The sequence below is a fragment of the Copadichromis virginalis genome, linkage group LG7 (genome assembly GCF_057382275.1).
Source record: "Copadichromis virginalis isolate Kocher_CV1m ecotype Utaka linkage group LG7, C_Virginalis_male_GT1.1, whole genome shotgun sequence".
Lineage (NCBI taxonomy): Eukaryota > Metazoa > Chordata > Actinopteri > Cichliformes > Cichlidae > Copadichromis > Copadichromis virginalis.
The window spans coordinates 51969969-51982665 of record NC_140624.1 but is presented as its reverse complement, the minus strand read 5'-3'; the positions used below and the strand labels follow the sequence as shown (position 1 = coordinate 51982665).

General features: G+C 38.2%; 1 protein-coding gene across 2 annotated transcripts; it reads left to right on the top strand.

Moving 5' to 3' along the window:
* Positions 1–623: 623 nt before the first annotated feature.
* miga2 (mitoguardin 2) lies at positions 624–10039 on the top strand. Of its 2 annotated transcripts, none has more exons than XM_085464100.1 (16): positions 624–766; positions 1607–1778; positions 1857–2067; positions 2182–2297; positions 2412–2532; positions 3029–3156; positions 3904–4021; positions 4180–4286; positions 4436–4539; positions 4945–5017; positions 5110–5196; positions 5307–5405; positions 6037–6171; positions 6271–6324; positions 6426–6542; positions 7112–10039. In XM_085464100.1, exons 2-16 carry the CDS (start codon positions 1683–1685, stop codon positions 7310–7312), a joined length of 1767 nt encoding a protein of 588 aa, XP_085320226.1. In that variant the 5' UTR covers positions 624–766; positions 1607–1682; the 3' UTR covers positions 7313–10039. The 2 variants fall into 2 exon arrangements, with proteins under 2 accessions (XP_085320226.1, XP_085320225.1); XM_085464099.1 differs by having other exon boundaries at positions 1543–1778.
* Positions 10040–12697: the final 2658 nt, after the last annotated feature.

Here is a 12697-nt window from a genome sequence, read left to right as displayed (position 1 = left end):
TATTTAAATTCATATAATGACATTAGACATGCGGAGGGCAGTCACGCCTTTATTCTGAAAGAAACATGCCAAAACCGGAAGCAGTCTTCTCAATACTTTTGGTTACTTTAAAGTAGCCGTCCATGCGACGTTCCAGTACCCCTCGTAAATTTTCTTTCCCACAATAGAAGGAAAGTAATTTATAAACATTATTTCAGATGGTTAAACTACGCCGTCTCAATACTTTTTCTCGTTATACTATTCTGGTAGCCTGACTCCAATGTTATGGCCTTTAGCATATGATTAAGAATAATTGTGTTTGCACATCTCTGTTGCTTGTGGGGCTCGCACACAAGAATTTCACTCGCATGTGCTGTGCCAGTGTGCCTGCACATGTGATGTGACAATAAAAAAAAAAGTGATTTGATTTGATAATTATTCAATAAACGTAACCCATTTATGTCCCTTTAGCATTGTTTTTAATTATAAAGTATATACACCGCCTTGAACTTTCTAGCAGTATTTCCCCTCTGTTTGATCAGGATAGAGTGACGATATTTCAAGAACTAATATCTGATTGGATTAGAAAAGTCTTTGCCCCGCCTACTCTTTTATCTGATTCGTCAAGAAATAGGTAACTGTCTTCACACCTCACCCGACTGGCCCGTGTCCGCGTCGGTATTCTTGCGTTAACTACGTAGGGCCTTGGGAAAAAAAAGAATCCACCGTGCGACTTTCACTGACTGTGACACGGGGATGTCCTTCCTTGAAGCCTCGGATGATCACGGTATGTACCTACGCAGGGATTATGTTATTAGTTGTGCCTCTGGGGAAGCTGCACACAAAGCCGCCTTGAAGTGTGTGAGCTGTCAGCTCACAGACTTTGCTCTGAAGCCAGCTTGACCTGGTGATGCTATGATGCAGACTGACAGATAAGGCTAGCCGAATAAGCTAGCTGACGTTAGCATATGCTCATCTAAAAAGATAGTTTCATCTTTGCTAGTGCTAATATTTAGCTGTCCTTGACTTGAGCTTTAAAGAAAGACATAAACCCTGCTGCTGAATTTATGGGGAAAGCTCTAAAATAATTTGTGTCAGCTGAAATTACTGTCTTCTGCTTCCTGGACTGGCTAACAGCTAGCTTTCGCTTTAACATATTGTCAAAGTTCTTTCAACTAGCAGCCTTGTTTTCAATAACTTAAGTCTGCATGGAACATAGTTGTGCTTTATGTACACTAGTTTGCTTCAGAGACGTAGAAAGTCAACCAGTTTCTCATGTTGAAGCCACAACTACTATCTTTTGTTAGGCTTTGTCTCGTACAGTATGTTGAATGGCGTGCTTGTTGCCTATTTGTATACCAGACACTCCAGACTGGTTAAGTAGTAGCTGGCAGAGTGTCAGTCTGCTCTCCTTCCAGGTCAAACCATAAACCTGTACAAGTTAAGTTTTTGTCTGGAGAGTGGTACAGTGAAAATAGTTTCTACTAATAGCTGGTATTATAATGGCTGTGCAGTTAGAAGCACCTACACTTAGGTACAAACCTTGTGCCCTATCTGTTGTAGAACAACAAGACTGCAGTTAGCCACTGGATGAGAGAGTGGTTGATTACGGATGGTTCATCAGCAGGTCCTGAGCTGGCTGATCTCAGACCAGAGGGGAAACTTAATTTTTGCTGTGGCCTGAAGGCATTATAATTCCTGAGATGTCAATGAGACGAGGAGAAGGGATGTCCATCGCTCAGGCTTTGGCCATGACTGTAGCAGAGATACCCGTCTTTCTCTATTCCACATTTGGGCAGGTAAACACCTTTATACAAATGCACACACAGAGTGTACACTATGTTTGGTCGTATCCTCACTGCTTCTTCTGCTGTCAGTCCATATTTTCCCAGCTGAGGCTTACACCTAGCCTGAAGAAGGTGCTGTTTGCCACAGCACTGGGCAGTGTGGCTCTAGCTCTCACTGCTCATCATTTAAAAAGGCGAGGAAGAAAGAGGAAGCAGGGAACACAAGAAAAGGATGGCCAGAAGACAGTGGGAATACCAGAGTCGCTCATGAAGACAGGACGGCCCTCATCATTAAAGAGAGGTGTGAAGACAGAATATTATGTTTCTTTTTTAGGGGAGGGGGACGCTGTTTAGTGTCTTTCAGCAGTGGTTGCTGTGAAACATTCAGTGAGGAAATGTTTTTCCTTTGGGACAGCCCCATTTACTGGTCGACAGATGATGAGTCCCAGCACTCGAAGCAATGATACGATGAGTGGAATTTCCTCCCTGGCTCCCAGTAAACACTCAAGTTCATCACACAGCCTGGCATCTGTAAGTTTCATACTTTTTTTTTGTCATGTTTGCTTTATCTTTGACTTATTTATTTATTTATTTTTTTCACCATCTTTGGGTGTATATGTGTCTGGATGCTCATTTCTGGCTTAGATGCGAGTCCCAAGCTCTCCAAATCAGTCTGCCAATCCATCCACACCTTGGGAGGCAGAGCCTGTGGTGGAAGAGTCAGGGGCGGTAGAGGACGCTAATGCAGAGAATCTCTATTTAATGGGTAAGTATTCACTAAAACTCATGTTTTGTTTTTTTTGTTTGTTGTTGTTGTTTTTATTGTTTAATATAAAAACAGCGTAAAGCCACTTTTTTTTGGGTCTTTTTACTATTTCATGCTGACATTAGAGCACAAGCTATCTATAATTACATTGCAACCAATATTAATCCGTATCAATTTAATGCAAAAATGCCAGTTCCTGTAGCTCTGTGCCACTGGTACTTGTAGTGCAGTACCATTATTTTTCAACTCAAGAGTAATGTACTTAAAACTGTTTTTGCACATGCACTGCAGCCTTTAATTTCTCTTTTAATTAACTGGGGAACTTTATGTGAGTAATAAAATCTTTCAATGAATTGGACCGACATACAACTGGTTTTAGTCTATGTAAAATCTGATTGAGCCCATGTGTGAATTGAACTGTTGTGTGCTACATTTAAGACGGGGCAAAACTGCAGACAACGTTGGGATTTGAATCTAATTTTTCGCTTCCTGTTAGGCATGGAGCTGTTTGATGAGGCTCTGCGAAAGTGGGAACAGGCACTGAATATTCGCCATCAACCCCACTCAACATCCAGCAACAACAGCCTGGCTCTGCAGGGAGCAACATGTGGAGACGTTACCACGGTAACTATTAAACTGTTATTACCAGTGTGTGGTGGGATTGCTAGTCATTAAATGATGTCAAGCAACATTTTGAAAGATACAATGTCTGAAATTCAAAGTCTGAACCTCAACATATTTTCCACTGAAGATCACTCAAATCACTCTGTGGGTCTAAGATGGGAGTGACTCCAAACCACCTGAAGCTATCGTTGGCTTCAGTTTATCAACTATCATAAGCTTTGTCGTTTCCCAAACCAGATATGCATTGGAGTCCACTTGCACAGTGGGACTGTGACTGAACTCTCACTATGAAAAGTAACTCAGTAAATCATCTCTGCTATAGCTGCCGGAGAGCTGTCATCTTTCAGTGAAGGCTGAGGTCAGAATATAAATGGTTACACTGGGGAACATTAAAGCTGAGATTTCCTGTTAATCTTATAAAGCATTTTTATCCCTCAAAAGGCAGAAATAATCAAATACTTTACCTGATGTTGTTGCAACACATCAGTGCATTAAACAACTGCCTAATAATTATAGAAAAAAAGAACTGGTCATAAACTGTTGCAAGACTTTTATTTATTAACAATAAAATAAAATGATTAAATTTAACTATAAAATGTGATGCGGTTCCAGAAAAGCTGATCAATTTCGCTTAGTCTGCCTCCTGGATTAGAGCCCAGTGCCAGTTTAATTTAACTAAATAAACTAATTCTTGGGTTATTTATTATATAATATTAAAGTGGTATCTTTATTATTTTTATTTTACAGGGTGAAGCCCAAAATAAAGTGTTTGCTGAGAAGTTAGAGACACTACTGCACAGAGCGTATCACCTACAGGAGGATTTTGGGAGCAGTATCCCAGCAGACAATGTGCTGGCAGACTTTGGTAAGAATTTCTGTGTGACCCTATCAGACAATATAAATATTATTAATCAAAGATCATACATTTCGACTGTTGGCTCTTGGCCTCTGTCACTGCTTAGAGCTATATATGTGTGCTTCCGGTCTGGCTCTGGCAGTTAGCTTGTGTTGTTCGTTTGGCAGAAAGTGAAGGAACGCTAATCTTGCCTCAAGTGGAAAGTTTCCATAGACTGCAAGAGGACGATGCTACTACTGTCACTTCTGATGACTCCTTCTTTTCGGCTGCGGAGGTGAGCTTCTTTCCCCTGCCCTCTAAAGACCGACCGTCAGAAAACACAGTACACTCCAGACCCTTCAAAAAACCTCCCCCTCACTCGTGTATTCATCTGTGTACACACACATACAGGCTGTGCACTGAGGTATTTGTGTTTATGTGCAGCTGTTAGATCCCATGTCTCTAGGGGAGGTCTATCAGCCAGCAGCCCTTTATGAAGAAGCCCTGTCTCTGGTCCATGAAGACAAAGTGGCCTATAGGACCCTGAGGTAACTGTTATGTGAGGCATTTTTATTTGTATACTTAAAGATGCACTGACAAATACTTTTATAAAAATAGTATATATTACTGTAGATAATGCCATATGAGTCACTGTCTGTTGTATCTGTGGTCCCTCATAGACTTTCAACTAAAACTACTGAGAAACGCAGTTTAATTGTCAAACATCAAAAAGCCTTTAGCAGTTAAACTGGTGGAGACCAAAACTGAGCAAAAAGTGAATTTTTTTTTAGACTCCAAATTAATGCTGGTGTTACTTTTTGGATGTGAAAATGCACATTTTAACAAAAGGTAATAGTGGTGCTAAAAAACAAAACATCTTATACTCCAATACACAGCAGCCAAGAGAAGCATGAGCCTTTGTTGACTTAAATAAATCTTTCTGTGTTTACCAGGACTGAACTACTTGAATGTTATAGTGACCAAGAGTTCCTTGCCAAGCTTCACTGTGTGAGGCAAGCATTCCAGGTTGGTTTCAGCAAACCCACACTTCATACGTATGTACATGTTTAAAACCAAATTACTACAGAAATTAAACCAGTGATGCTTTTCTTTTCCAGATCCTATTGTTAGATGAAACCCATCGTACGTTTTTCATGGAGACCGGAAAGCAAATGATTGTTGGTTTAATGATAAAGGCGAACAAGGTAAAATACTCCTCACTGGATCCTCAGTTATGAATGTCCTTTTGGACAATTTTAAAGAACTGTAATTATTTATTTTAATTGATCTCATTTGATCTTTTGCTTCATCTCAGAGCCCCAAAGCTTTTCTAGAAAGCTATGAAGACATGCTGCTGTACACTCAGAGAGAGGAAACGTGGCCCATCACTAAGATGGAGCTGGAGGGTCGAGGAGTGAGTAATCATGCTGTTATTCAAGTCATCACATCAATGTGATAGTGTATGTGTGTTTACGGTAAGCATGAATGTGACAAGTGAATACAATCAGTAGCTATTAATTGCAAACATCAGTTAACATTTGTATTTTTTTTTTTTGTTTGTTTGTTGCTTTTTGGTTTTTTAGTGAAAATATTTAAAGGGACCGATTGCTTAATTTTTTTAGTTTCTCTGTGACAGATATAACCCACTCATGACCAACACACATGACAGTGTGCTCAGCTCTTTGAGCTCTTTGAGTCAGATGTACATAATTTTAATATGTTGCACATTGCTGCCACCAGCTGTTCATCAGTAGTATAGCTTCAAACTATCCATAGGACATGTTCACACATGCTTGGGTGTGTGTATATCTGAAACAGACCGACCAGGAGCCCACTCTTACAAACCTCCATGTCACCACAGTAGATAAGAAAAAAATACAGAAGTTTTTTTTCTTGTACAACAGTTGCACAACACTATCTAGTCCTTTATGTGTTCCAAGTCAGGTATGCCTGATGCCACAGCAGTTCAAAACATTACTGCTGCTAAAAATAAATAAATAATGCCTTCACCATTCCTCATGGTCCACATTTCCTGAACATTGCAGGTGGTTTGTATGAACTTTTTCGACATAGTGTTGGACTTCATCCTGATGGATGCATTCGAAGACCTGGAGAGTCCTCCTGCCTCTGTGGTGGCTGTGCTGAGGAATCGCTGGCTCTCTGACAGCTTTAAAGAAACGGTTAATATGATGCACATGCATCAGCACAGACACTTACTCCATATTCCACCAACATGCTTATAACGGTTTCTCTAATAATAGTTTTTAATTTTCTGGCAGGCTTTGGCGACTGCTTGCTGGTCTGTCCTAAAAGCCAAAAGGCGTCTTCTTATGGTGAGTTTATACTAGTTTTAGAAATTAATACTTTTTAACAGCTTTATTTAAACCTAAAAAAATTTGTTTATTCTGATAGCTTGTTCTTCTGCTCTCTCCAGGTTCCTGATGGATTTATCTCCCACTTCTATGCCATATCTGAGCATGTAAGCCCAGTTTTAGCTTTTGGCTTTTTAGGACCCCGGCAGCACCTGAGTGAAGTGTGCACAATTTTTAAGGTGAGGCCATACAGAGTATATGGTTGAAAAATATTTCAGTGCAAGCAGACACTATCCTCTGTGCAGGAAAACCACTAGCATAATGTACAACTCTACAATTCTTACAGCACATGACACTAAATGTATAATTTATACAATTGTATAGTGAGATGTACAGCAGAGGATGCAAGATGCTGCGAGATACTTTCTTTAATCGGGTTATAAAACTTTATAGAAGTGCAGTGTTGGAAGAAAAGAGTCAGAGTGAAACTCTTAAACCTACATTTCCTTTAATGCAACTCTAAAGGTTCTTTGCCTGCTGCTTTGTTAGAGCACATTTATATACAGTTTGTGCCAAACCTAATTTCAATATTTTTTAGATTTAAGTAGCAGCTCCTGAGCCACAGACATCATTACATGCAAGAGCCTTTACAGTCAAAGTAGTAGTAGCTGCAGTAACAATGATGGGGGAACTTGCATTCATGTGGCTCAGAGCTAACTAAGCCACATGAAGTTGTCTTCACGTGGCTTAACAACACACACATTATCATACCATCTTTTCATTTTGTTTTCTCTCCTTTCACCTGCAGCAACAAATCGTGCAGTACCTTAAGGATATGTTTGACCACGACAAGGTCCGCTTCACCTCTCCACAGTGTTTGGCCGAGGACATCCTGAACCTTTCTCACCGCCGAAGTGATATTTTACTTGGGTATCTGGGAATCGATAGCCTTCTTGAGATCAACGGTGCCCTGCCCAGTGACCAAGAGGGCTCTTCAGGGACCAACTAGGAGGAGTAGGGTAACAAAGAGCTTCACTGGGCCTTGTACCAGCCAACAGCAAAGAGGCTGACGAGTTGGGAACAGCAAGAAGTCACAGCTGAACAGTGTGTCGATATTAAGACTGGAAAGAATCATCCTCCTGTGATACACTGAGAATCAGCATTATTCATTTATTCATCCGTGTTTCATTAAACATGACGGCTTAAGTAGGACATACTTTCACTAGTTCTACAAAGTCATTGGTCCTTGTACTAAGGAGTGAGTGTAACGATCCCACTTCTTTTATGTTGCTGCTGTGTAGTCATCGAGAATACAGACTGCAGTCATGTAATGACAGACGTGCAAGGACTTGTCTTTGCCTTGTTGGGTGAGTTCTTGAAAACAGGCCTGACGGGAAGCATTACCAACCCATGAAAACTGTAACTGTGCCCGCTACACTTTTACTCCACATGGATTGAGGGCTTTCAGAGAACTCTTCATCACCTCTGGAATTAAGGGGAATCATGGTGTGGGAAACAGCATTTTGTGTTTTATTTTAAATTAAGTAAGCTTAAATGTTTAAAATGATGAGATTTCCTGAGAGTTCTTGAGCACTTTGGCCAACTGATTATTAGTGCTGCTGGTTAATGCAAAATGGGGTGGGTTTGTCTCCACACTTGTCCTTAAATCCTCTTTAATGTCTTTATTTATTTTCTCCACTTTTGGTCAATCGAGCTTAAAATGTGGTGAAACCAAGAAAGTCTGTTGAATGCAAAAAGACTTGAAATAGTGTAGGGTTCTGGCATGTTACTCATGTTTGACACCAGTGTTCACAGTTGCAGTAAACATGAGTGTTTGAAGAAGCATGTGCTAAGGGATTATGAAGGTTTACTTTCTATAAATTACAACGCAAATATTCAGATTTAAATGGCAACAAAAAACAAAACAAAACAACACTCCAAACACAAAAGAGTGTGAGATGTGAAATACCTGTCTGAAAACTATTACATAAAACACAACAGTTTAGAAGACGCTAAAGACAATAAACAATGTAAGACTTGAGTTCTCTTGATTTGTATTTGCTAATTCTAAAGTCTGAATCTGAGACATTCTCCCAGTTTAATTGCTTAAAAACATTTGGGTCTAAAAGTGTCCAGTCGCAAGTTGTACCAAATAAGCCTTTAACAAAGTGGATACTACTCACTTGTCCTAGCAGGGAAAGTACGTGTTACTAATGGTACCAGTAGCGCTGTGTTGTTCACACGACATGAACAGTAGAGTCTTTCCGTGGCAGTTTCACTGGTTAACATTAAAAATGGCTTTAAAGTAGGTGAGCCAGTGTTGGGGCCCGAGCACTGTGCATGTTTGCTCACTCACTCACTATCACACCTTAACAGCACACCTACTGAATCATTTATGTTTTTGTTTACATCTATACTTTCAGTGATAAAAGCTCGCTGTGGGGTTGTTTTGGGGGTTTTTTTGTGTAAGAAGGTGGACACCTGTGGAGATCTTGCTTAGAAAAAATATATGTAAACAGTGACACAACCTCTAAATGAAACATTGCCATTTAGTATTCTTAGGAAGGATATTTCTGATGTTATAAAGATCTGTAATGAAGAACAGGGCATTGTACAGCTGGACTGTCATCCACATAAGTGCACTGATGATAACGTCTGAGTCTGCTTTGCTATCCAAAGTACTGTGAACTTGTTATTGAATGGCATTTATTCCGCAATTATCGCATCGATTACACCACTACTGCACAGGCGCATTTCTGATACGCAGATATATACAAAGTAAATCGTCTTCATGAAATTGAATTTAAAGATTATTTATTTACAGAGAAGCACAGTTGTCTGAGGGGAGGAAAAAAAATTTCTCTGAATACTTTGGGCCATTTTAGTGTCAGTAGTTTATCTTATGAGTCCATACAAGTGTATTTCTTGTGGCAGTGATAATCCAAATCAAAGTCTCTTAAATTAAGAGCTTTTATTTTCTTTTATTTTGATTCAGTATTTGCAGGGTTATTTGGTGTTTCTGTCTAACATGAACCAAAACTGTAAATTGAGCTTTTACAGAAAATCATTTGGTTCCTCATTGTGACAGATGAGCATTTTGCACTTTAGCAGAAAAATCCAAGAATGTCCAATAACCCTTTTTTAATAGCTGTTGATTTATTTGTTGCATCAAAAAACTGACATATTATTGATAATAAAGAACATAAATGTTGTACAGTAGAGAAATTATCTTTCCCAGATCACTATACATATGATTATTGTTAATCTGCTATCTAGGTTTTGTTTATGTGTCCATCTTGTTCAAATTCTCCCCTTTTAACTGTTCTAGTCATTTTTATACCATTATTTGTCATGCAGGTAAATGCTGTTATGGAAAAATGCTTCTGTTTAGTCTTGTGTCCATAGATTGGTCTGCTTTTTCTCAGAAATACATCAGTGTATAATGCTACTTGTAGACCCAGGCTTAGCCTTTAGCTGTAAGTTTTAAAGATCCCAGATTACCAATATTTAGGAATTTCTAATTTTAAAAAAAATTATGCATGGAGTCTTCTTAACATATATTTGATGCAAGAATTTCAGGTGGCCAAACTATAGAGAAAGATTGGTTTTGTTTTGAAAGTCACTGCTATGTTTCAAGTGTCCTACTCATGCCTTTTGTCTTTTCTATTGTTAATCAACAGCAGAAACTAATCTGATTTTAATTTTCCATATTAAATGTTATTTTTTTGTTAAATGATATTGAGTTATTTATTTTACTTCACAAAAGTCAAACATTCTAATTGAGAGTTTTAAAAGAATATTGTTAGAATAGGTATATCAAAAAACACTGGCTTAATTTTGCGTGGGTTCCCTCCGGGTACTCCGGCTTCCTCCCACCGTCCAAAGACATGCAGCTTGTGGGGATAGGTTAATTGGAAAATCCAAATTGTCACTAGGTGTGAATGTGCGAGTGAATGTGAGTGTGAATGGTTGTCTGTCCCTTTGTGTTGGCCCTGCGACAGACTGGCGACCTGTCCAGGGTGTACCCTGCCTCTCGCCCTATGACAGCTGGGATAGGCTCCAGTGCCCCCCGCGACCCTGAAAAGGATAAGCGGCAGCGAATGGATGGATGGATGGTTTTTAAGGAAGTACATGATCATAGTAGATAATAAGAGGAAAAAAATCTAATGTGACTAAAATATTGGTCAGGAATTTTAAATCATTATTATTATTATTAGTAGTAGTAGTAGTAGCATCAAAAGAGGGCAAATATCATCAGTATTCCCAATTGTTCAGGTGATTATTGTCATCATGTAACTGTCCCCTATAAAAGTCCTGAATTTAAAAAGTACAGTTCTTACATACTTTATCTTTATTTTGTCAAAAGATGATATATGCGTCCGTGGTGCTACCACCCTTTAAAAACCTTCAAGACTGATGTTATTTTTTTTTTTATCGGCCTCACGTGCAAGCGATTATTAGCTAGCATGCTAACACACTAGCACCTACCACAAAATTACAAATCTACTAACATTTAGCTCGATTATAGCACTGCTCGGGTGGATACAGGCATAGTTTAAAGTCAAAAATGTTTTTGTTTCATCATTTGCTGCTCCTTTTAAACTATTTAAAGTAATAAGAAAGAGATGGCGGCACACAAGAGGTAAAAGCTCTGTAGTGATTCAATAGTAAGCCACAAATCTTACAATAACTTTGTATAACAAGTCTGGATAACTTGTTACTTTTTATCCCAAAAGAAAGACATTTTAATTTTTGAAAAAAAGGACATAAATGGGAATCAAAAATTCCTTACACTGCATTTATGATCAGGTTTGTCTTACAGCCTGAAAGTTTGTATTCAAAGTTAAGGCTGTTTCCAATATGAACTCATGCAACCAATTTAAAATAAAATTATAATATTTGAATCATCTAATTTTAAGAGATAAGCCATGATCTTGATATTAACCTCTGTGCAATATTTGTTTCCCTCCCCTGTATAAAATGAGAGTTACGCCTGTGGATGGGTGAGGTACACCAAGCGGAGTTTGTAAATACATTTGGCTAATACAACAGCCAGACAAAGGTTATATGATCACTAATTGTTAAAGCTCTTTTAGAGAAGTATTGATGTTTGTGTGTGAACTTTATAAGCAATTTAGTTTATTTAAATTATGTTAAACTGACTGGCAAATTGTGGTATAATATACAGGTGTTCTGATTATTTTATATAATGTCTTTGATATAAATAAGGTGTACAAAATACCTAAAAAAACAAACAAAAAAACCCCAAACTGTATAGCTCCAAGTTATAGTATTTAACCATAGATATTATAAAGAATAAACAGAAAGCAGGTTGTGCCAGAGTTTTATAGTTTTGGATTTACTAATTAGTTTATATTTTGTTTTGTATTTTGGTTTTTAATTCAGTTTAGTTTAGTTTTTACTTTTCATTGCTTGACAATGTTTAGTTTTACTTTTGTTTTTATTAGTGTCAGTGTTAGGTTTAGTCCCTTTTGTATAGAGTGCATATGCCAGATGCAAGATTTAGAATTCTCAGTAGAAGTATCATTGCAATAAAAAACTGAACTTTTTTGAAAGCAGTTGACTCTGTCTTTTAGACATCCAAAATTTCAATAAACATGTCTATTAAAGCCTCATCAGCTCAATTATGATAACAAATTTTCCCTCTGTATTAGTATTTTTATTTTAGTTTGTTTGCAAAATTGTTTCAGTGACTTTTAGCTTTTCTTGAAAATCTAGTTTTTATTTTAGTTAAGGAAAATATTTTTCACATCTAGTTTTCATTTTCAGTTCAGCTTTATTTAACTATAATAACCTTGGCATGAGCACGTCCCCTGCAAGTGTGGCATTATTGTATATTGCACACGTATAACCTGAAAGAGACTGGTCATCTGTAGTTAATGTGGGAACCTATGTGCTGGAGTAGCATTACCCAGCACCTTGGCACCACTGACTGGTTTGTAAAGACCGCTGCACTCTTCATTGGCTAACAGCTGGTTAATTCCAAGGCATAAGTCACTGAGCTTCTGGCTTCCTGACATTTAGAATGATAAAAATTTGCAAAATGGACACAAATATGACACAAAAGGAATGACTGAGCCCATAAAATCATCAGGAAAGTGTTTACAGGGGTTAGAGCTGAAGGCAGTTTTCCCACAGACTTCTGTAGGACTAAAGTCTTTTTGCAACCACAGCGATTTGCCCCTTGTGGTCAAGAAATAGAAAGCTACGCCCATGTTTAGTTGTTTAATATTCTCAAATAAACCCTTCTGGCTTTGAACATTGTTCAGGAATGATGGCGGGCCAGTAAAGTGTAGGATAGTGAAAAGGCTCAAATTAATCTTAATCAGTAATGAAATTAATTCAAAATGCACTGATACCCCCATATTGGCCC

Bases quoted from the DNA above. Each gene is read 5' to 3' on its own strand.
- miga2 (XM_085464100.1), top strand. From the start codon at position 1,683: ATGTCAATGAGACGAGGAGAAGGGATGTCCATCGCTCAGGCTTTGGCC. The intron at 1,779-1,856 runs GTAAACACCTTT...TTCTGCTGTCAG, and splicing joins TCTATTCCACATTTGGGCAG to TCCATATTTTCCCAGCTGAG. The intron at 5,018-5,109 runs GTTGGTTTCAGC...TTTCTTTTCCAG, and splicing joins GTGTGAGGCAAGCATTCCAG to ATCCTATTGTTAGATGAAAC.